Source organism: Natrix helvetica (genome assembly GCF_964273705.1).
Source record: "Natrix helvetica genome assembly, chromosome: Z".
Classification (NCBI taxonomy): domain Eukaryota; kingdom Metazoa; phylum Chordata; class Lepidosauria; order Squamata; family Natricidae; genus Natrix; species Natrix helvetica.
Window position 1 is genome coordinate 97,126,054 of NC_138554.1, and position 24,456 is coordinate 97,150,509.

Sequence of the window (24,456 nt, forward strand, 5' to 3'; positions counted from 1 at the left end):
TGGGACAGAAAAAAATGAGAAAGCAATTAATAGGAGTTCTCGGTGCGAAAAGATAAGATCATCTTGGGAAAGATGTGGAAATCAGTGCTCCTGTTATCTGTTAAAGAATTTGCTTTATATAATATTCCAGAATCTCAAACAACTATCGACTCAGTATCTCAAATTTCTGTAATATATATTTGGAAAATGTATTACCTTGGCCAAGTTTACAGTATATTTAATTGATCAGGTGTGAACCTGTATTTGAAATATTTCCAGTGTTGAGAGTAACATGATTCTTCAGACTAAAACCATAATGAAATATACAAGTATTCTATAGGGTTGGTGTTGCCTATGACACTAACTGCCAATGCTGTATTTTTTTTTTATGTAGAACATGATATTGTCATTATGTTGTCTATCATATAAAGGGAATATTTATCCTCTCACATCTATTAAGATATATTTATGTAATGAAGAGTATTAAAATACAGTTAATAATTTATTAAGTTCATTCACATATAGAATGAATATATTTCTCTTGTTGAATCTCTATTTAAATGCAGAGAAAGCCATACTAAACTAAGATATTTATGAAGCAAATGACATTGTAAATAATGTAAGATCAAATTTACTATATATGAAATGCGTGAGATTATATTACAACACCTGCAGCATTTGTAGACCAAAGGCTATAAACTGCTGGTCTGTTATATTAATCTATTAGATGAATGAAATATGACTCTCTCCATAATCCAAGTTTACGGTTCCTAGAGCCCCAAATTCCCCTGCTGCCATATTATGAGACCTTGTCCTGAACCATTTTTAAGTCTATTGTTACATTTATATTCTGTGTCTCTGCTTATACAAGCACTAAAGAAGAATAGTTTGGTCTAGTGGTTAAGGCATCAGGCTAGAAACCAGGAGACTGTGAGTTCCAGTCCAGTCTTTGGCTTGAAAGATGGCTGGTAACATTGGGTAGTCACACTCTCTCAACCCAACCTCACAAGGTTGTTGTTGTGGGGAGAAGAAAAGGAGGAAGGAGTATTGGGTATGTTCACCACCTTGAGTTATTTATAAAAATAATAAAGGCAGGATAAAAATAAAATAAATATAGTGAAACAATTTGATTCCTAAGCCATGGTATAATGACAGTCAGAATGATGAGTCACCTGAAACAATGAATCATAATAATATAATAAGGAAATATATTTAGCTATTTTATATTTAGAACAATATTAAATAGTTATTTATTTTTATGGTTTAGTTATTTTTAATCATGCTTTTTGTGAACAGTTGAGATTATGTTCATGGAAAAACAATATACAAACCAACTGACTTCATTATTAAAGGTAGGCTACCATTTCTTAAATTGACACATTGTTCTTTTGGCTACAGTTATATACTATGTTTAAAAAGTGAAAACAACATTGTGAAACAAAAAGTGAATACAACATTGATTGTATTACATAACATGCAGAGAATTAATAATTGAATTTCATCTTGGATTGGGTTCACACAATGAGTTAAGCCATATTCTGATGAATTTGGCTTTAATGTATTGCGGGTAATTTTAAACCATATTTCATGATCTTATGCTAATCCAATTGTTGCTTACTGAAGAAACCCTAATAAAGTCACCATGTCTCACCATAGTGTGTAAACAAAGTTAGTGTCTCTTTAATTTTTATTTGGCCATAAACTAATAAATAAAACCAAAATCACAATTAATTAAGGTAAAAGAGAAACACATAAAATGTGAAAAATATTTAAGAAAAATTGGAGAAGATATTTAGCATACTGTATAAACTACACAGCAGTGCTTAGCTGTGATCAACAAAATGAAATCAGAATGAGCATATAGTAACAACATAAGATAAAGTGAATCAAAACAGCCAGGATTTAAAAGAAGAATTGTGATAATAATTCCTGGCAAGCAGCTATGAAAATGCAGCAAGACAAAATAAAGTATTTTATAGTTTCAAATACTCCTCCACTACATGGACAGTCTCTCTATTCAGAAGGAATGTTCCTTCAATAATAGTTGCAGCATTAAATCTAGCCAAGGATAAAGCCTAAATAATTTTGGAATCCTTATGCATCTTAGGTATCTGGCTGATTGAAGACAATCAATATGCAGAATGTTTCAAAAATATATGTCTAACTAGGACTGATAGATCTGATTGCAGCTCTAAATCACTGGCCTGCTGTTTGAGATCAACTAGTGCACTTCATGGCCTGTCAGAATTATGGCTATCCATGTAAAACCATATGACTACAACTTGGCATGCATCACCTAGGATCAGGAAGCCTGGAAGCTGTCGGTCATAATTAAATGGGCCAGTATCTCTTCATAGTACAAATACAAATTAATAGTGATTCCTAATTGAATATTCATCCTTTGTCTCCAGAGATGTATCTCGTATCTGACATTGTATTTTACATTTTTTAGAATTAACAACTAATAGAAGACTTGTACCCTTATCCTCCACAACTTGGTTTGGGGCAGGGTGGTGGTGTTCTCAATAGCAAAATTAAGATTCAAATTCCTTACTTTATCCACAGCTACATTGAGAGGAAATAACTGCTCAGAGTCCCCTTAAAGTGCAATATGGGTGGCAAATAAATTTAATCATTATCATCATCTCCAGTAAGGCACTACCTTGACGTGGTTGTGGGGCTTGTCTGCTCTGAGGGAGATGAGAGGAGAAGATACTATAGCAGACTGTACAAACCATATAGCAGTGCCTCTCCAGGTCCTTGGAAAAGACTCAATAGGTAGACAAAAATGCCAAATCTAGTTGGAACATTTGGCTGACTGTGCGACAAACCATAAAAATTGTGGTTCTTTTATACCTGTTATGGCATAACATTTCATTAGATTATAAAATTCATTTAAAGTTCTTATTATCAGAAGTTATGTTGGTCAAATGAATCAAAAGCAATTTAATAGAGCTTGAAATGCAAAGCAATAACTGTACTTTTTTTTTTCTAGGAAACTAAATATCCATTAGAAATTGTTCCAGATTTGGCATGATTTCTATATATAAAGCAGATTTTTGAACAATGAAGCTATAGAGTTGCAGTATGAATACACTATTATGTAATATAAGTTTTTAGACGTGATATTGATTTTAAATATAAGCTTATTGTACAACCATGAATTTTGCTCTTTAATTGGACTGAAGACTCAAATAGTGCTCTAATATATCATTCTCATTTCCTAGTTAGAAACTGCACTGTTACATAGAAACCTTTAGTGTTTTTGAGATTCAGATGAACCCTTAAATACTTCTTAATATACTTAGTATTCTACAATATACAGAGATATAATTCTATAATATCTTGAACCAAATTCTAACAAAGGTATCTGGAAATCAAACTCAATGGGATTCACAAAGATTGCTGTTTTACATGAATTTTTCATGTAAGGAAAATAATGAATTGCATTGATAAAGTTATATATTTATTCATTCGTTTATACCAAAACAAATTCAGGAGACATTTAAAAAAAACAATTTTCAATTAAACAACAAATCACAGCAATAAAGCTATAGCTAATTTATGGTAGAGTAACAGTATATTTAATACTTCTCTTTTGAGCTACAAACATATTCAGAGAGGAATAAGGAATTAAGTAAAAAGTTCAAGCATAGTACAAAGAAAAAATCTAGACTAAATATTGGCAAGAAACAAAACTGCCCACTACTGTACTAAATTGTTAGGTAAATTTGATTAAGTTTACTTTAATTGTTCACTGTTTATGTACAACCACAATTATCACTTCCTTTCATAGTGACACATTACAAAATTGTAATGTGTCACTATGAAAGGAAGTGGTAATTGTGGTTGTACATAATTTGTACAAATTCCTTTAAAAACAATTACAATTACTAAATCAATAAGTATATGTCGAACTTAAACCTGCTAAGCACTGCCAGAATTTTCTCATTAGCTGCAGTGTTGGAAACTATATAATTTAACATTTCCAATGGATAAAGCGAATAAAGATTCGGGAAGTCTCCAACTTTTCTATCAATTCCACCTTGCAATAGATTGCATAATTAAATATAGAAAGAATCCCACACATGACTAGAAATTCTATTCACCCCAGGATTCAATTCTCTGAAGGTACATACCTGTATTTTGCTCTTTCCAAACCACCTGGCCACAATATTAACATCTGTGTTTGGTTCCTCACAGAACCATAGAATGTTTTGGATTTCACACAGTTATTCCAGAACATTTTGTTGAAAAACAAAAAAGTGCACTTATTTCAAAATCTTGCTGCATCTACACTGACTACATTTATTGCCTCATTTGTCAAAAGAATTTAGCATAAAATGTCTGAAAGGTATTTGTCTCCTTGATCTAAATAATGAGAACCTCATTATTTGAGAAATACTTGAGGAGCTATTTCCTTGAGTATTGTTCCTTCCTTGCATTGGATAGAGAATAAAACAGTGATTAGTAGAGTGTGGTTATATCCTTTAGATTCAAAATGGAAAATCTGAAACAAACCTGTATCAATTTGTTGTTGCCAGATATAGAAACAAAGCAGGTACAGGGATACTCACAGACTAGTTTATAGGACGATATCATATCACAGATATTATCTTATAGTACTATGTAGCTGAAAATCCAGGAAAAACAAACAATGTTGAATTTGACTGGGTATGTCTTACTGTACAGACGTTTCTCTGGCTTTAGGGGTTGATCTCCTAAATAGATTTCAAACTTCTTTTAAAAATTAGTCCCTTTTTATATTCTTTTGAAATTAATGTTGTACACAGAAACAGTTGAAAACATTTCCCTCTCCCCAAATTTCCTTGGCATCTTTCAGCAATTGGAAATTAGCAGCAGTGGTCAAATGTGGTTGGCACTTAGGATACAAACCAGAAAGTGATATGCTTCACAATATGGATTGTTCCCAATTTAATAACAAGTTACATTTCAAGATCTATTCTTAAATTGAATTTTGTATGTAAACTGGAAGAATATTACAGTAAATAGAATTATATGATAAGCTTAAACCATTGTGTATTTAACTTGAATCAGGATTATTTGTTTCCTTTTATCATTCTTGTATACTTGTAATTGATTTTAATTGCTATATTCCCTTTAATTTTTTTAAAGTTGTAGATCTAATGTTTACAGGAATTCTGGGTTAATAAACAAGACAGAAGTATGAGGGAAGGTTATTTTTAGAATAACTGTGATATCTTTGAAGAAGAAACGAATAGGAAAGCATGACTTATGGTGCAAAGTCAAATATAAATTGTCCTGTCAGGTGGGATGAAGCTGCTAACACTAGGAACAGTTATTGGAATGATTTCTTGAAATCTACCTCCATATAACTACAAATTAGATTCTAAAACCTACCATTGGGATTGTCTATTAGAATTATTCAAACATTAGGTTGAGTGCATCCAATATGCAAATGTAGTATGCCACAAAAGACTCAGCAATGACAAGGATTAAGAGCAAAACTTAGTAGATTTTTTTTAAACAACGTTTATATGCTGTCTATAAACTTGGAGAACTGTAGCAATTTAATCAGCAAATTAAGTAGTCAATCCCAAACCTATGTTTCTGGTTTACTGCAAATTGAAACATGGACAGATTAAGTAAGGGACATTAATTATATTATAGTTTGGTGATTTATGTAACCCAGTTATGATTTATTCATGCATCTATTGTTAAATAATAATGCATTAGCATGTCTGGACACTTCATTCTAATTGATAACCAGTTATAAATGATAGGTCCCCAGAATGGACGCACTCTTCAATTAAGTCCAGAAGAGCATCCTGCTTCCTACTCTCTGAGTTAGGGGTGTGTACATACAGGACAGCTCCTTTTCTAAAATGGGTTAAAGAGGCATTAGATAAACTGGCATTTTCCTGATGTGAGGGATTGCGTTGGCCGTCATACGATCAGTACGCGGACAGCAGACGATGGAAAGTACGGTCCAACTCCCCCAGAGAAAACATCAGTTTGGGAAAAGTTGCAAACGAAATACTGCCCTATTCCAAGATGAAACCTCATGATTTTAACACGCCTCCACCATACTAACGTCTACCCCCCCCCCCCAACTCCTTATCCTAACAGCCGCCTCTCTCGAGTATTCGCTCTCCTAATTCTTCCCTCGCTCTTCTAATTCCCACCAATCACATTAGACCTCCCATCAGACCCCCTCTCCCTCTTCCAATCACCGTTGCTTTTGCTTTTATTTATATACGTCTGTGGGCGAGCATGTATGTTTTCGTCACACCGAGCTGCCCAATCAGCTTTAGAGAATGACGGACGTTGTAGTAGCGGCATCGATAAAAAGGGGAGGGAGAAGGGATTAATTCAGTTTCTGTCCCTCGGCGGAAGGACTCTGGGGAACGCTAGAGATCGTTGGAGAAGTGGTGAGGTTGAGAAGGTTCACCCCCGCCACCTTCGCCCTCCGGATCTTTCCGCGCGCTTGGCGGAACCCGCATCCGCGATCTCTAGAAGACGCGAAGGAGGTGGAGCAGTGGGCGGGACCTGCTGCACGGGCTGCGCGGCCCAGACACGGGAGGAGGCGGGGCTGCTGGGCAAGGAATCGTTGGCGGAAGTGAGGAGCCGGAGCTGTGACTGAAACGGCGGAGGACAAGGATACCTCAGGCGGGATAGCCTCACCTCGCCTCACTATGGTTCTCCTCGAGCTGCGCGAGCAGGTAGATGCTCCTCGGGCGGAGGGTCAACGGTGTTGTCTTGTTCCGCTTCCTTTAGTCTTTCTGGGGGGTGAGCCTGGCCGCCTGTTTTCCCTCCTGGGAGAAGGTGACAGGCTGGGTTGGGGGGGGAGCACTATGGCGGCATTGGGAACGGCTGGTGGTGGGTGGGGTTGTCCGTGCCGCGCCGAACGGTTTCAGGTTTAGTGGCGGGAGCGCGTGGGAGAAGAGGAGGAGGTGGTAGTGGCGGCGTGGGGGGGACGGGACGACCGCGTTTGTCTTCCGAAGGATGGCGTGCGTGCCGGCGGAGGTGCTGGGAAGCGCGCCCGCCTGCCAGGGAAAACGGCGAGGAGTGGCGGGCTGTTGAATCCACACACCCTTCCTTTCCTTTTTCTTCTTCTCACCCACCCTCCCATTCCCCTCGAGACCCCACCTTCTTTCCCAGGTTACCCCTGCCTGGGCCTAACAGGTGGCAGCCAGCCGCTTCCCCTTCTCCGGTCCTTGTTCTCATTCCTTCAAGGCCAGAGCTGCCGCGCGTGCACGCCCCAGGCGCACGCCCCCCTTTCCGCCCAGCCCAGTGTGTCTCGTTGGGACCTCGGATAGGTGCGCTGTTTTTGTGTAGTCGGCAGGGCTGCGGAGACAGGACCTAAAGCGATGACCTTTTGCCCTCCGTAGTTATGTCCAGAGCGGCTGCTCCTATGTATGTCGCCGAAAAACAGGAGAAAAGTGGATCCGACCGAAGGGTAATGTAGCTTCCTTTATCCTCACCCCCACCCCCGAGTTCAGCCAGGTGTTCTTGGGCATCCCTCCATTAAAAGCATAGGCTGCTGCTGAATGTTAGGGAAGGAGACTGCTACAAGCGTTGTTTTTCCACAAAGAGGCTGAAGTAACATGTTGAGGTGCATCTGCCTTTCAGCTGATATATTTAAAATGGAGCTCCTACTTTGACATAGGTCTTATCCAGTTTAAGGTGTTGCAACTGTACAATAGGTATATTGGTCTCAGATCTGAGATATTTAAGGTTTCATGAAAGTAAGAATAATCCAAATGCGATTTAGTGAATTACCAGTGCCGATATGAAGTTAATAATAATGAAGCAAAGATTTGAACTCACATTTGCCAGATATTGCGCTAAAGTGGGTCTCTATATTGTTTTTCTGTTTGTCAGTGCTTATAACCCAATACCATATTTACAGCATCAATATCACTATATTTTTGCCCATCTAAGAGTAGACGAGAGAGATCAAGGTTTCTTTTTACTTAACTTTTAAAAATGTAATGATTCCAAACAAATTATTAATGTAGCTTTTACTTTTTTTCTTTTAAATATTTTTGTTAATGGAAACATCGGCTTGCTTTTCTTAATATGCATATTTTGTTCTTTTTAAAAAATCTAAATAAGCTTACTACATGTCAGAAATCCTCATTTATCCTAGCTATACTTTTTGTATGTTTTATTTCAAGCCTTCTGGTTTTACTTCTTTGCTATCCAACATGCTTGAGCCCTTTTTTAATATTTGCTTGCAGAGAATTATTTAATTATGTTTCATGTAGATGTTTTCAATTTCTTTTAACAAAGTTTTTAAATCATTGTGCACATGCCAATTATAGTGTGTGATTGTCAAAAGGTCAATCTTAATTATCCTTTCTGGTGATCTGTTGGCTTGCATTTTGTTGTTTTGGAATCTGGGCAGCCTATTTGTAGATATGGGAAAGTGTGACTAAACAGGTTGTTTGGTTAATCTTGCCCAAGTAGTTGGTTTTGGTACCTGGTTTTGGCTATTGTCAGTTGACAGCTTAACAGAAATGCAATTTAGCAATCTATTGTTACAATGTATGTATGCACAACATAGGACACGATTTGGCAGTCCATCTGCATTTGAAGAGAAAGGTCACTCTGTTGAAAACTGCAAAGTCTACATTCTGGACAGAGGACCACTGGTTTGAAGGAGGGGTAAAAGAGGCCATCTATGTTAAAATTGAACATACCTCTATCAATAAAGGGAGAGGGATACACCACCACTTACGTCTGGTCTACAACACAATCCTTTCAGCAGTCTCTAAAAGAATCCACAGCCATTTGCACTTTGATTCAGGTGATTCTGAGGGTACATATAACCTCCAAGTGACCTCAATGACTCTGAGATCTAACTACTAACCTTCAGAGTGCTAATGATCAATTGAGTGCAAAGAATATGAATCCTACAATTCCCAACATTTAGTCAGAATTGAAGAAGTTCCTTGGATGAGAAGTGAAACGTCAAGAAAAAAACCAAGGAAGTCCAGTGTCTTTGAATAAGCATCTTTTGGACAAGATGTTTGAGAATCTCCATAGATATTTAAGCTCAAATGATGTTTGTTTAAAAGGGTTTGTGCATTATGACATGCAGTAAAAAAATAGATTAAAATAATGTTTTGTAGTGGTTGAATGCCATCTTTTTCCAGTGGTTTTGCTTCCTGAGAGATCAGTTCCAATAGATGGGTAGGAAAGGTTAAATCCACGCTATGAGGTAGCATAGAGCTTAGACCTTTTTCCATTGTTATTTTTTCCTTATTATTAAATAGTGATAGAAAACTCCTTGGTGAAATAATTTGTCAACATAAGGTGTGGAGGGAGGGGATAAATTATTTTTCAATGCATTGCAAATTGGTTTAGGGTTCTTGCTTAAGTGGGCTCAATTTACAGTGATGCACACCTCTAGATTTGCCAATTTAACACTTTAGCTGGAAGAGCTCCACAGGCTGCCAATCAGCTTCTGGATCCAATTCAGATGCTGGTTATCTTAAATGTGCTGCATGGGCTTCATTATCTCCAAGATCATCTGCTCCATATAGAGTCTGCCTAATCATAAGATTAAGGAGAAAAGCCTGCTGAGAAGCCTTATACCTAATCATCTGTATGATTTCATAATCAGGCTTTCCCAGTGATGGCTTTCTTCTAATGGAATAACTTGATCTCCTCTATATGGACCACCATCACCCAGATGAGTTTCCAGAGAGTGATGAAAACCTAGTTCTGGAACATTTGAGGTAGTTTTAAGATTGTTTATCCTTTTGGATTGTGCCACTATGGCATATGATAGAATCTCTTCCCTTTATTTTAATTTTGTAATGTTATATACTATAAAACTCGGTAAAACACAGCAGGATAGCAATCTTACCAATAATGATGAATGTATAATATAGGTAATAAGATGCTGTGCCTGTGATATGTATACAAAATAATATGCACTTGCAGTATACAGCCTTAAGTAACTTGTTTTAATTTCATAATTTTTAAAAATGTAGATGTTAGTAGGCAAGGAATTGAAAAGTATAAATGCTGTCTAAACCTACCCTTTTCTTTCTTTTCATGTACATATTTCTGGTATATTAAATCAATTTTCTCTTACGTTTGAACTGGAATGTTGATTTAAAATGCTGACTGCAAAACATAAGTTCAAATTGATGTTTCATTTTTTTTTAAATCAGAGAATTTTGTAAGTACTTTACTTAGTCTCCTGACTAGGTACCAACAGCATCATTTACATTAAAATAGTATGCTTTTCCCTAAAGTGGATGCAGGAAAGGACATAATTTGATGTTTTTTGTACTCTAATAGCAAGGAGTTTTGAAGGGGTATCAATCATTACCTTCAAATTGTACTTGCTATCATGAAAGTTTGGTAATTTAATTTATAGTATACTCAGTAAACTTTATTTGTGTACTCTGTATTATGCTTGGACATTTGTATGGTAGTGTAATACTAGCAATTGATTTTTGTTAATCCTTGAAACTATGGAAGCAATGTCTGGAGAAAGCTTAGAATTTAAGGGGGAGAAAAATTTCTACCACATTTGTCATGCTTTAATATTATGGCTTGCAATACTGTTTTTTTTTTTTTTTTGCCACAAAATGTCTACAGTAACGTAGATAGATCATACAGACAAATTCCTATTTGATAAATATGCTGACTCTGTAAACAGCTTAGAGAAGGCTGTGAAGCACTGTAAAGTGATATATAAGTCTTAATCATCTTTATTGCTCTTTGCAATTTTCTAGTACCTCAACATCCTTTTTATATTGTGGTGACCAAAACTGGATGCAGTATTCCAAGTGTGTTGTTACTAAGGCTTTGTAAAGCGGTACTAATACATTATCTTGATTCTGTCCCTCTATTAATTCAGCCTAGGATTGCATTGCCTATTTTGGCGGCGGCTGCACACTGCTGGCACATATATAAGGGATTGTCCACTAGGACTGTAAGATCCCTATCACAGTTATTGGTATTGAGACAAGTTTAGCCTAGTCTGAACATGTACAATTGGTTTTTCTTGCCTAAGTGTAAAACCTTACTTTTATCCACATTGCATTTCATTTTGTTCCACAATGTCTAGTTTTCAAGTCTATCAAGATCCATTTGGTTCTTGAGCTTATTTTTTGAGCGTTGGCTATTCCTGCCAGCTTAGTGTCATCTGCAAATTTAATGAGTTTCACTTCTATTCCCTCATCTAAATCATTATGAAGATATTGAAGAATATTGGCCCTAAAACAGAACCTTGGGATACCCTACTACTTATTTCTTTCCATGTAGATATATAGTTATGTTGAGTATGGTTTATCAACCAGTTAGAAATCCATCTGGTGGTGCTGCTGTTTGCCCCGTATTTTTCTAGCTTACCAAAAAACAGGTAGTGGTCTACTTTGTCAAATGCCTTACTGAAATCTATTATGTCCACAGTATTTCATTGATCCACTAATTTAGTCATTTTGTCAAAGAATGAAATAAGCTTTGTTTGGCATGATCTGTTTTTGACAAATCTGACTTGGATTCTAATTATAACTTTGTTTCTAGGTGTTTGCATATTTGTTGATTATCTTTTCCAAGTTCATCCCAAGTATTGATTTCAGACTGATTGGTTTCCTGGATCTCCCTCCCCCCCCTTTTTTAAAAGATGGGAACCACATCAACTTTTTCCAGTCTTCAGGTAGTTCCACTGACTCAGAGATTATGTCTGCGAGCCCCCTCAGAACTCTGGGATGTAATCTATCAAGTTCTGATGATTTGAATTTGTCTAGAGCTGACAGATGTTCTTTTACCTTATTTCTGCTTATTTTAATTTGCGTTCCTAGCCTCTCTTTTATGGTTCTGTTTTTGATAAATTGGGTTGTATTATCTTTTTGTGTGAAGACAGATGCAAAGAATGAATTAAGTAGTTTTGTTTTCTCTTCTACTGCTTGTTACTTCCTTGCCATCATCTCCCATTAGTGGACCAATTGTTTGTTTTACTTTTTTGCTTTTTTATATGTTGAAAGAAACTATTACTTTTGACATTTGTTGCAAGTCTTATTTTGTTCTGATTCTTAGCTTTTCTAAATTTGTATTTGCAGGCTTGGGTTATTTGTTGGGTAATCTACCTTAGTTATGTGTCCCTCCTTCTATTTTTTGTGCTTCTCCTTTTTTCATTCAGTTGTCCAAGAGTTTTATAGTTCACAGTGTTTTATAGAGATTGAACTAGTTCATCCTCTTAACTCTGTGCTCTCCCTCAATGAACAGAAATCATGTGGTTAATAACCTTAATAAAGAAGTGTTCCTAATTGTCCAGAGAGTTTTGTTTTCCAGTGTAGGAGGGGGAGTGGTCACGTGTGGGTATTCTCATAGCCTGATTGGTCCAAAGACTGAGAGCAAACGCTTAAATACTCCTGGCTTTCCTTTCCTTCCCAGTTTCCTCTCAGCCTTTTTTGGTCCAATCACTTGAGAATCTGTGTGTAGGTAGGAAATCGTTGAGTTGTTTGCTTTTATCTAATTTGGTCTGGATTTGGCTAATTGGGCATTTTAAATCGTTTCCCAACAATTTTAAATTTGCAGCTGTGGCCCAAAGGGACAGTTTCTGCCTCTAGGCGGTTTGGGGGGGCCTCTTGGGGGTTCCTGCCTCCCTTCCGAGGGCGCGGAGCCTAGCCCGACTCCCGGGACTGCGGGGGTGCTGGCTCTGGGCAGCTGCAGCCGCGCCGAAGCTTTTGCCTTTTAAAAGGAGCCTTCGGCACCATGAGGCTTCAGCAGCGGCTAGAGAAGCCGCTGATCGCTGGAACGGGCGGTTTTTCACTCGGGGGGCGAATTTACTATCTGAGGCGAGTGGGGGGAGTGTGTGCGGGCCTGCCGCGAGGCCCCTGGGTGCCGCCGAATCATTACTGCTGCAGCCGGAGGCCGGAGAGTCGGGACACGCGGTTTTTGGCTATTTTCTTTGCCACGCTTGGGTCTGGCGGCCATCTTGGATTGCGCCATGTGCGCGCAGCTCCCGTTGGACTTGGGGAGCACTGAGGCCTAGCACAGGCGAGCGACCTGCCAGAGGCCTTGCTGCAGCAAGGGTCCAGGCTCCGAAAGGGCCTACAGGGCCTCCTGATCGCGATTCCCAATCTCCTGGACACGTGAGTAAGGCGATGGAAAAGGGCGTGGTTCTTCCCCAGGGCCAGGCCGAGGGCCAGGCGGAAGGGGGGCAAGCCCAGGTGGCCGGGGATCCCTCGGGTGCTCCAGGGACGGCCCAGTGGCCATCCAGGGCCTCCACCAGAGAGGAGGCAAGGAGGCATAGAGCATTGGAAAAGACCTTTGCCAGGGCCGAAAGGCAGGCCAGGCTTCAGCCAGCAGGTCTCGTTCGCCCATCAGGCCTAGATCGTTCCAATCCTCTCCCAGAGGATTCAGCCCCTAGGTATTCAGCCCCCAGGTCCCGTAGGTATTCTAGGCGAAGGGAGTCTCCCTCCCCTTCCCCCTCTATCTCGCCAAGGTTAACAAGGGGGGATGAGGAGGATCCCTTGGAGGGAACTTCCAGGGGACCTGGTTCCTCACGTAGGCTGGCTCCTCAAGGGCCTAGCTCTTCTTATGGAGGGGGGGGGAGGATTTGGAGCACCTCCCAGAGAACATTAAGAGGCTCATTTCGACTGTTATTACTAGGGGCATTGCCCAGAGAGACAGGGGTTCCCTTTCTGCTAGGTCTCAGTATAGGACATCGTCTCCGTCTATGGTAAGCGAGGCCTCAGCCTTGGGAGAGGAGAATCTCCAGGGTATGGGGTTCTCTGAGGATGAGGAGACTGCTAGGCCCGAGAGTCCTCTGCCCAAGGGTCTCTTTCACCCGGCCATGTTCAAGATCCTTCTGAGCAAGGCTAGAAAGACCACCAAGGTGGGCACAGGTGATCCTACGGTTCCTCCCCCGAGGGACCCGGATATGGCCATGTTTTCGAACACGGCCACTAACAAGGCAGAGATTCCGGCACCCCCTTTGTTCATGGAGGTACTGACCAACCAGTGGTCTCGCCCCTCCAATTTCCCTAACCCGGGGAGCAATGACCGTCGCTTCTATAATGTGGAGCAGACTTTTGCGAAGGCCATTCAGCTACCTTCCATTGATGCTCCAGTGGCCACCCTGGTCTCCTCCTCCCCAGTGGTGTCTGGGGACGCGGCTGATAAGTTGAAGCCCGAAGACAAATGGGCGTAGCTTACCTTGCGGAAGAACTTTAACGCCACAGCGTGGGCCATTAAGGCTGCTGCTGCTGCGTCGTATTTCAACAGGGCTACGGTCATGTGGCTGCACCAACTCCAGGATCGCATTCCAATCCACGACGAACGGTTGCACCAGGATCTGTTTAAGATCATTGCGGCTGCCCAATTTTCCGCTGACGCGACCTTGGACACAGTGAAGTTCGCGTCTAGCGCCCTGGCCACATTGGTGACTTCCCGCCGACTACTGTGGCTGCGTAATTGGCAGATAGATAACAAGGCTAAATGGGATCTAGCTGCCGCCCCATTCAAGGGCCCCAACCTCTTTGGGGAGGCTCTCGACCCGATTCTTGTCGAAAACAAGGACAAGAAGAAGGTCCTCCCGTCTTCTACGAAAAAGTCAGAGAACCGGTCTCATCCTTACCGCAGGCAGTCTTATAGAGCATCTGAGTTTGATCATCAACAACGCTTTTCTTCCTTCAGGTCGGACAGGCAGTTTTCGCAGCAGCCCTATCAAGACTGGAATAGGTTCCAGCATCAGTCCCGGCGGCCCTTTCGAGGGGGCAGCGGTCGCCTGTACCGTAGAGGGAAGTGACTCGAACCCGAGTCGTCCCATAGGCGGCCGCCTGTCCCTCTACGCGGATCGTTGGGACAACGTCACGTCGGACACATGGGTGAGGTCCACAGTTCGCCAGGGACTCAGGTTAGAATTTCTCTCCACACCCCCGAACTCTTTCAGGTTGTTCCCTCCGTCTCGGAGCCTGGAGTGCCGCCGCCTGATGGATCAGGCAATCAAACATCTCCTGGACATTCAGGCGGTGGAGTTAGTCCCCCGGTTGGAAAGGGGACTGGGCCACTACTCCAACCTGTTCGTGGTTCCGAAGAGTTTGGGGGGTTGGCGAGCAATTCTGGATCTCAAACGTCTGAACCGTTTCCTGGTGTTCAGACGCTTCAAAATGTCATCACTCAAGTCTATTCTTCAGGACATCAGGAGAGGGGACTTCCTGGCGTCGGTAGACCTCACGGAGGCCTATCTTCACATCCCGATCTTGCCGTCTCACCGCCGGTTCTTACGGTTCTCGCACGGGAGCCAACATTATCAGTACAGGGCTCTTCCGTTTGGCCTGGCCTCGGCCCCCCGCACCTTTACGAAGGTGCTGGCAGCGCTGGCAGCGCACCTTCGGGCTGTTCCAGTGAGACTTCAATATTACCTGGACGATGTCTTGGTCCAGGCGGGGTCCCTTCCGCAGGCGATTTCAGACCTTCAGCTCACCATCCGGACTCTTCAGTCCCTGGGGTTCTCAGTTAACTTCCCCAAGAGCCATCTGTCTCCCTCCACTCGCATCCTTCATCTGGGGACGGTGATAGACTCGGAGGAGGGGGTGGTGCGCCTATCTCAGGACCGTCAGGACGGGTTACGCCAGTTGGCGGAAAGGGTCCGCGTAAGTCGGTCCATTTCTGTCCTCACGTTATCACAGTTACTAGGCAAGATGGTGTCGTGCATTGGGATAGTGCCGTGGGCCAGGCTCCACCTCCGCCCTTTGCAGTGGGAGCTCATTCCGTTCCAGAGGGGCCGGATGAGCAACTCGCTCCGTGCCCTTCGCCTCCCGGCGGGGGTGCACACATCCCTGCGGTGGTGGACGTCACCGGCCATCCAGATGGGCTGTTCTTTCTGGGAGCTGGAAAGAGTGACAGTCACCACGGACGCGAGCCTGTTCGGGTGGGGAGCTCTGGTGGGCTCCCGCCTAGCTCAGGGCAGGTGGACCCAGACAGACCTCCGTCACAATATAAATTGGTTAGAACTGAAGGCAGCCAGACTCGCCCTCCAACACTTCCGGTCCTCGGTGGAGGGCCGGCACATGCTCCTTCTGACGGACAATGTGGCCGCCAAGGCTCACATCAACCGTCAGGGAGGGACGCGGTCTCGGGCGCTCTGGCTGGAGGCGCTGAGGCTGGGCGCCTGGGGGGAGAGGCACCTCTTGTCCTTGGTCTCAGAGCACATCTCCGGCCTCTCCAACCATCAGGCGGATTGGCTGAGTCGAGCCACTCTGGACAATGGCGAGTGGCAGATCCATCCGGACCTCTTCTGGAAGATTTGCCAGCGGTTCGGCGCGCCTCTGGTAGATCTCTTCGCGTCCCCAACGAACGCGCTTCTGCCCCGGTTCTTCACTCGCTTTCAGTCCCGGAGGGCGGAGGGGACGGACGCTCTCAGAAGCAGGTGGCCAGCGGGCCTCCTATACGCCTTTTCCCCAATTCCGCTCATCCCGGCGGTTATCAGGAAGGTGGTGGCGGAGAAGGCTCTGGTCATAGTGGTGGCCCCCTTTTGGCCCAGGAGACCTTGGTTCGCGGATCTCACCCAACTATCGGTGGCCCCTCCGTGGAGGTTTCCACGGGAGGAGGTGATCCTGCGCCAGGGGGTCCTGATCCATCTGGAGCCCCAGTGGCTTCATCTGACCGCATGGTTGTTGAACGGGGATTGCTGAGGGCGGCTCAGCTGTCCTCTGGGGTCATCCATACCATCGAGGCTTCCAGGCGTCCGTCCACGAGCCGTATCTACAATTCGACTTGGGATGCGTTCGTGAGGTGCTCCCATCATCAGATCTCTCCGACTAGGGCCACCATTCCCAATGTTTTAGATTTCTTGCAGAAGGGCTTAGAGGACGGTCTGTCACACCACAACTTGCGGCGCCAGGTGGCTGCTCTATCTTCAGTTCTGGGGGGAGTGGGGTCCTCCTCGCTATCTTATCTTCCACTGATCAAGAGGTTTCTTAAGGGGGCGGCTAATCTCCGGCCTCCCCCTGTTCACAGGTTCCCCACGTGGGACCTGCCCCTGGTCCTCAGAGCCCTGACGGGGGCCTCGTTCGAGCCGCTCAGGTCGGTTCATCTCAGGTTCTTGTCCCTTAAGGTAGTTTTTCTTGTGGCAATTACATTCGCTCGGCGTATCTCGGAGCTGGGCGCCTTATCATCCAAAGATGATCTTTGCCACTTTCATTCGGATAGGGTAGTGCTTCGGCTTGACCCTACCTTTCTTCCGAAGGTGAACACCCCATTTCACAGGGCTCAGGAGATTGTTCTGCCGGACTTTTGTCCGGGGCCGTTTTCAGATAGGGAACGGCTCTGGCACCGTCTGGATGTTCGTCGGGCCTTGCGCATTTATCTCTGGTGGACGGCGGAGCTCCGCAGGTCGGAGGCCTTGTTTGTTTCCTTTCAACCTAGGACCTTGGGGGCTAGGGTGTCTTCGACCACCATTGGCCGTTGGCTGCGCCTAGCCATCCAAGAGGCGTATGCGGCCGCGGGGTGTCCCGTCCCCTCAGGGATAACGGCCCATTCCACCAGAAGTGCCGCGACTACGGCGGCGTGGGCCACTAGGGCCCCCCTTGAGGACATCTGTCGGGCCGCCACTTGGGCGTCCCTGACACTGTTCATCAGACATTATCGTCTGGATTTGTTCGCTTCGGCGGATGCTGCCTTTGGGAGAAGAGTGTTGCAAAGGGTGGTAGCAGATACTCCCCTTGGGCCATAGTTATTGGTTGAGTTATCCCTCCCTTGGGACTGGGCTTTGGTATGTCCCACACGTGACCACTCCCCCTCCTACACTGGAAAAAGAACGTTGGTCTTACCTGAACGTGTCTTTTCAGGGTAGGAGGGGGAGTGGTCACGACCCGCCCTTTCTTACTGTTGGGGCCAAGGGGAGCCCGGGGTCCTCCTGGGGAGGGAGATTGTTTTGTTTGTGTTTATTGTTCCAGTTCTGCTGTTCGCCTTCGAGGAAACTGGGAAGGAAAGGAAAGCCAGGAGTATTTAAGCGTTTGCTCTCAGTCTTTGGACCAATCAGGCTATGAGAATACCCACACGTGACCACTCCCCCTCCTACCCTGAAAAGACACGTTCAGGTAAGACCAACGTTCTTTTCAGAGCAAATTTAATGTCAGTTGAATTTTTTCATATTTTGCTACTCAACCCAGATTGAGGAAGATGGGCATACAGGCTCTTCAGTTCTTTGCTTTTTTAAATTCTTTAATTGTTTGTTGTCTTTGCTGTTTTCATAGCTGTAGCTGTTAAAGTTCACTATAACATTGCTAAAAAGTACTCTTGTTCCACATTCCCACACAAACACAAGAAAGTTAGATAAGCAGCTATATTATAGAGAATTAGGAAGACTAATATGAAGATATTCATATGAAAACTTTCTGTAAAAATCTTCTTTATGTTTATGTCAGTCTCTTGTGGACTCTCTTCCTGAATCATCCATAATCATATTGACCTTAACCCAAGAGATTAAAAAATTGAAACTTGGACATTTGTTTAAGTTTTTATATTTCCTTACAATAGCTTTGAAGGAGACTTTTAAGTTAGTCCTCAATTACCGACTGTCTCATTTAATGACTGATTGATGTTACAGCAGTGTAAAACAAATAGCTTTGTGACCAGTCATCATATCTACAATCATCCTGCTGTCCTGTTATCACATGATCACTATTTGGGCATTTTTCAACGAGTATACTTTTATGACTTGTTGCAGTGTCTGGTGGTCATGTGATCACTTACGGGCTTTGCAACTGATTTGAAGCAAGAAGAGACTACAGAAGATGGAAATAAAATCATAAGTCATGGGTCATGTGATTTTTTTTTTTTTTTTGCTTATTGATGTGGCACTTTGCTTAACCAAAGAAGAAATAAGATTGTAAGCCTCTCGGTCACATACTTTTCCAAATAGCACAACATTGAGCTACCGAGGTTCCAGTTGTGGTTGCTAAGCGAAAACTATCTATTGTACAATAGGAAAGCTTACAAATAAAATAGAATGGTAAATTAATAAATGTCTTTAATTAGTTTATAAATTGACCTTAATAAAACTATTTTCTATTTTATATACTCCTTATGCATACTATATTCTTTAAAATCCAGTTTTACTATATACTTTCTATTCTATATCTCCAATATATCTGTTTATTGCTGAATTCTGTTGTCTTAATTCCTATATATTGTTAATCTATCGAGCTATAGTCCTTTTTTTATAAAGTTCAATCTGTTTTTTTTATTAGTTTGTTTCTAATTTCTTTCAAAAGTTGTTTTTTTTCTTCATCTTTTCAACTTATTTTTTCTTAGCAGGATTCTTGATTCTTCTCTTCCTCCAAATCTTTACTCCATATGATGGTGGTTAGAACTTGTATTCACTCTTATCACTGAAAGAACAAAAAAAAAAGGCAGTAGTAGCAGTGAATGTGTCAATTTTAATTTTTAACACAATATTTTTTGGAATCCTATAATTTTTAAAAGTAGGAAGGGGTCCTGAGAAGGATTAAAAACACTGCATTTTACAGTTGATTCATCTTACTTTCTTCAGAGCTTAGGTGAAAGAACTTGATAACTGTTTGGAGTTACATGTAAGTACAATTAATTGTATTTCTTATTTATTAAAATCATGTAGCTATTCCTTGTTTCACAGCTACCTCATTCAGGACCATTCATAAATACAACAATTTTAAAGAATCATTTTCCAACAATATGCACACCTATAACCAAATTTTGTGATCCTGACAACAATGCATACCATATGAGAGTAACTTTGGGTAGTGAGATGGGCAGCATATTCATTTAATAAATACATTTAATAAATACATTTAATAAATACATTTAATAAATACATTTAATAAATAAATAAACACTAGCATAGCTTTACAGGAGAACTTTAACTGAGATAAGGACAGCTAGTGATCTTTGCTGCTTCCTCCCCTTCCCCCCGTCTTTTCTTTTAGTTGCATGTTCACATATCAACCATTTTGTTTAATGGAGCATTTTGCTTCCAATTTAAGAAACAGTTTGTGATTGCTGTTTCTAAATAAGGAGAGGAAGTGTAAACAGATAGTCCTTGATATACAGCTGTAATGATGTCTGTCCATCATGGTTGTAAGTTAAGTGGTGATGATCATAAAACATGTCATTAGATGCCATGATCATTAAGCAAACCAATGGAAACAGTTTTGCTTAAAATCGTCATAAAACATGGTCACATGAGTATAGGACGTTGCAAATGCCCATAAATGTTGCCATTTTGCCAAGTGCCTGAGGTTTGAGCTCGTGATCTTGAGTGGGCTACAATCATCAGACATCCAAATCAGGATCATAAGCAACCCCAAATTACATCAGTTGTAACTTCAAGCAGTAACTAAGTAACCAGTCATAAGTCAAGAACAGCCTTTATAGCACCCAGTTCACAAATGTGATTATGGGAAGTGTGCATTAAAACAAATAGTTAAAAACAAGTCGAAACAGGCATTAAAAATAAATATAAATAAAATTGTGGGAGAATGGAGCAACATTTTAATCATAATATAATCATAACTCAGCTCCCTATTTCCATGGGATCCCCAAGATTATTAGAAAAACTTGTTTTAAGAGATTTCCAGAAGACTAATAGTCAGAATTAATTAACTCTGAAATTCAAATGATCTAAAGAAAAGCTCTTAGTTCCTAGTAAAGTTATTTGGGTTTGGGATCAGAGTTTTTTCGTGGGGGTGGGGGAGTTTCCTTCAATGTTGATTTCTGATGGCTCCCTAGACAACTCTGCAGCTTTCTTGCAAAGTTTTTTGGAAGTCATTCGTCATTGCTTCATTGCTAGGTCACTGGTTCAAGGTGCCACCCAGCTGGCTTTATTGTTAAGGTTGGAGTAGAAACCAGCCAGAGCATATTTTTACTTACCTTTATCACCCAAAGATCTAATTCAGTTTTCCATTGTTTGTGTTAGCAGGAATTAGTTTCTTAATTTTACACTATGCATGCCTTAAAAAATCTGAATAATAAACTAATGTAACATTTGTTGTGAAAGATGCATAGCTGAAATAGAAAAACAAAGCCTTTAATGTCTCAAAGAGTTTATCTGAAATACATTGTTCAAATCCAAAATCATTATTTCAAGTTTTTTTAAGATTCTCGTAAAAGCAGTTATTTTTAATAGCATGGGGTTTTTTTTAGAACAAAATTATGCGATTGCTTTTGACATAGATCAATCTTAAATATTGTTAAATCTTAATTGGTGAGAATAATATAATTTCTGAAAGATGATTAGATCTGACTCATTTGAAATTATGACCAGGCTCTTGAGCATAGATTGGAGACAGTAAATACAAGTTATTTAATATTAATATCTTAAACATAACATTTTATTTAATAAGTAGAAAAAGTAGGACTTCCTAAAGAATAATTATTGCAATCACGTTTTTTACACTCTGGATTACAATATCTACCTACAGAATGTAATACTTTTAGTATCCCAAGCAGATCAAGAAACATAACAAGATGAACAAATTCTATTTATTACATTAACAGAATTTTGCAAGTCTGAAAGTACAGATCTTTTGCTGTATTTTTTTAGTTACCTGACCAGTAAGAGTGAATCCTTTCTAAGTCTCTTTTTCTGTCTATTAATTAGTTGTAGGCTCTTCCCACTTTTGTGTAATCATTCTCCAAAGTTGGTGAAGATAGCATCCAGGAATGGGTTAATTCCGTCCAGCATCCAATCGGACTGTGTCTTCAAACTGTGATGATACACCTCCTGTAATAGTTCCTCCCAGCTTTTAGACTCAGTCTATCCTTGGACTGGATGTGCAATTAGCTCTCTCCTCCACCTTTAGAGTTTAGATATTTCCTACTTTTGCCTATTTCTGATTCTACCTATGCCTTCTCTATTAACATCTTGAGAGGCAGGGCAGATTACTGACGGATTGGTTTTTTCCCCCCACACTGCAGGATGAAGCGACCTCTTTGCATCACGCACGGAGAGCTGTGCCACGAGCTAGCACTGGAGTGTTCTGTCTGGGGTATTTTCTGGCATTGTTGGTGCTGCCGAGGGTAGGAGGCAAGCCCACAATTGAAAACCCTGCGGCCTCTGCCTTACATCACCCTCATCATTTTGTCATCATGCGGAGGCCGCTCAGTTGTTGGAAGCCTTGCTCAGTCCTGATGAGACCCAAACACCCGGTGGGCATTTGTTTTGGCGGGAAGTGGCTGTGGTGGCCATTTTAAGTCAGCAAAACATCGCAGATGGTCAGTGACAAAGCCCTTTGGCCTTACGCTAGCAGCATTAGCCCGTGGGTGGTGCCCTGTGCCTCGACTTTCCGAATTGCCCTGACATGGCTTCCAATCCCAGAGGGGGTGGTCTCTGTCATTAGACACCCCCCCCCGGCCTTCTCCGCCGGACAGCCCCATAGCTGGCCCATCGGGCCTACGGGCATCCAGGAAAAGGGCAGCTACCGATACCAGGGCTAAAGGACACCCAGCCAAGGCCTCCAAGGCAAGCACTGGATAAAGAATTTGATAGGGCCAAACAGGTAGCAGCCAGAAAGGTCATAGATCTGTCGCAGGGCAGGGTGAGCCCCCACCCTTTTCAAGCCATCCCTATCCCCACCGACCTCAACCTGTGGAACCTCCTGACAGTGAGGACAACTTGTCTCCTCCTGCCTCTCCCCTCCAGCCAGGGGATGAGATGGGTTTTTTTGATCTCCCTATCAGTGGGAATAGGTTTTTGGGCAGCAGGAGCCCCACCCCTGATGTGGACCCGGCTTCCTTTATTCCCGAGTTTCAAGGCTTCCAGCCTTCTTCAGCCAATCCTCCCGACATGGCAGCTATCATATCTGCAGTTATCAGGCTGGGGATTGCAGCGGGTCTTCAACACAGGTCATCTGGGTCAGTGTCTCCAATGGTTTCTACTCCCGCATCAGAAGGCCAACAATAGCTGCTCAGACCCTCTCAGGTGAATTATGCGGAGTGGAGCATCCACCGACACCTCTTCCGGGACCTGACCGACAGGTATGGTGTTCCAGTTCTGGATTTCTTTGCTACACATCTCAACTACCAAAGTTTACTATACCACGGTCGGAAGGAGTGGATGCGCTCTGTTGCCGGTGTCCCCTCGGACTTCTGTATGCATTCCGAGTCCCCTTGGGGAGAGGGGGTGGTTTATAAATCGAATAAATGAAATGAAATGAAATTCCTGTCCTTTCCTCTAGTGCAGAGGGTCATTTGAAAGATGATGGAGAAAGAGACAGCGCTTCTTGTCCTGGCTCTTCATTGGCCTTGCCAACCTTGGTTCGCAGACTTGGTAAATCTCTCCATGGCTTCTCCATGGCGAATCTCCCCGACCAAGCTCTCACTCAGCCAACGGTCAATCCACCATCCAGACCCTAAGTGGTTGCAGCTCACCGTTTGGAGATTGTGCGGGCGGCCCTAAGCGCGGCCAACCTCTCTAATAATGTCATTCGGACTATCCAAGCGTCTAGGCACGCTTCCACTAAGTGAATATACGATGCCACATGGGGGGCCTTCTCCACCTGGTGCACAAGAAGCAATATCATCCCCTTGTTGGCTTCCATTCCGGATGTTCCAGATTTCCTACAAAAGGGTCTCTCCCCAAACACCCTCTGCTGTCAAGTGGCGGCTTTGTCATCGGTCCTTATCATCCAATCCTTTGAATCCTTATCTCATCATCCGCATATCTGCTGTTTTCTCAGGAGCACTTCCAATCTCAAACCTCCCATTGCCCACAGGTACCCAACCTGAGACCTACCCAAGGTCCTGGATTCTATCATTGAGGTACCTTTTGAACTGTTACAGACTATATTATTGCATATCTTACCTTGAAGGTGGCTTTCTTGGTAGCCATCATATCAGCGAGACAAATTTAGCAAATTGCTGCTTTGTCCATCAGGCACAACCTCTGCGTATTCTACACAGACAGAGTCGTCTTTCGTCTCGATCTGACCTTCATTCCAAAAGTCAACTACCTTTCACAAAACACAGGAACTAGTCCTGCCCAACTTTTGCCCCAATCCAACACACAGGTTGGAACACAAACCCTTGATGTTCACCGAGCTCGCTGCATTTACACCAGGAGAACTGCTCCCTTTCGTCACACTGAAGCATTATTTGTGTCTTTCCAAACAGCCTTTCTCAGTTCTTTTTTTTTTGCCAAAAACTTTTTTATTTATTTTTAATTTTCAAAACAAACCTAAAAATCCTCCTTCTTTACATCCTGTAGAAAGTATATCAGTTGGTTACAAAAGGTTTTTGTGCATCTCTTCTACCGTCATCAAGTATAATTCATATTAATTCTAGTATCTTAAGTCAAATGTTTATACATATTACCATCATCATACCTCCACTTTTATTTGACTATAATTGTTTAAACATCCATCATAAAATATAGCAGAATTTAATACATAACCACATACTGGCATTTCATTTACTTATTTGTAAAATCCTCCATTAACATTAAATCCTTATATCTTATTCTAGCTAAACATCCATAATATTTAA

General features: G+C 42.1%; 1 protein-coding gene across 2 annotated transcripts in view; it reads left to right on the top strand.

Moving 5' to 3' along the window:
- The first annotated feature begins 6,362 nt into the window (after positions 1-6,362).
- ANKRD28 (ankyrin repeat domain 28) overlaps positions 6,363-24,456 on the top strand; it is a 95,969-nt gene continuing 77,875 nt past the window's right edge. For both annotated transcript variants that reach the window (XM_081969833.1, XM_081969834.1), the window contains exon 1: positions 6,363-6,683. In XM_081969833.1, the coding sequence (XP_081825959.1) occupies positions 6,657-6,683 (27 nt within the window). In that variant the 5' untranslated portion in view covers positions 6,363-6,656. The remainder of the gene's footprint in view (positions 6,684-24,456) is intronic.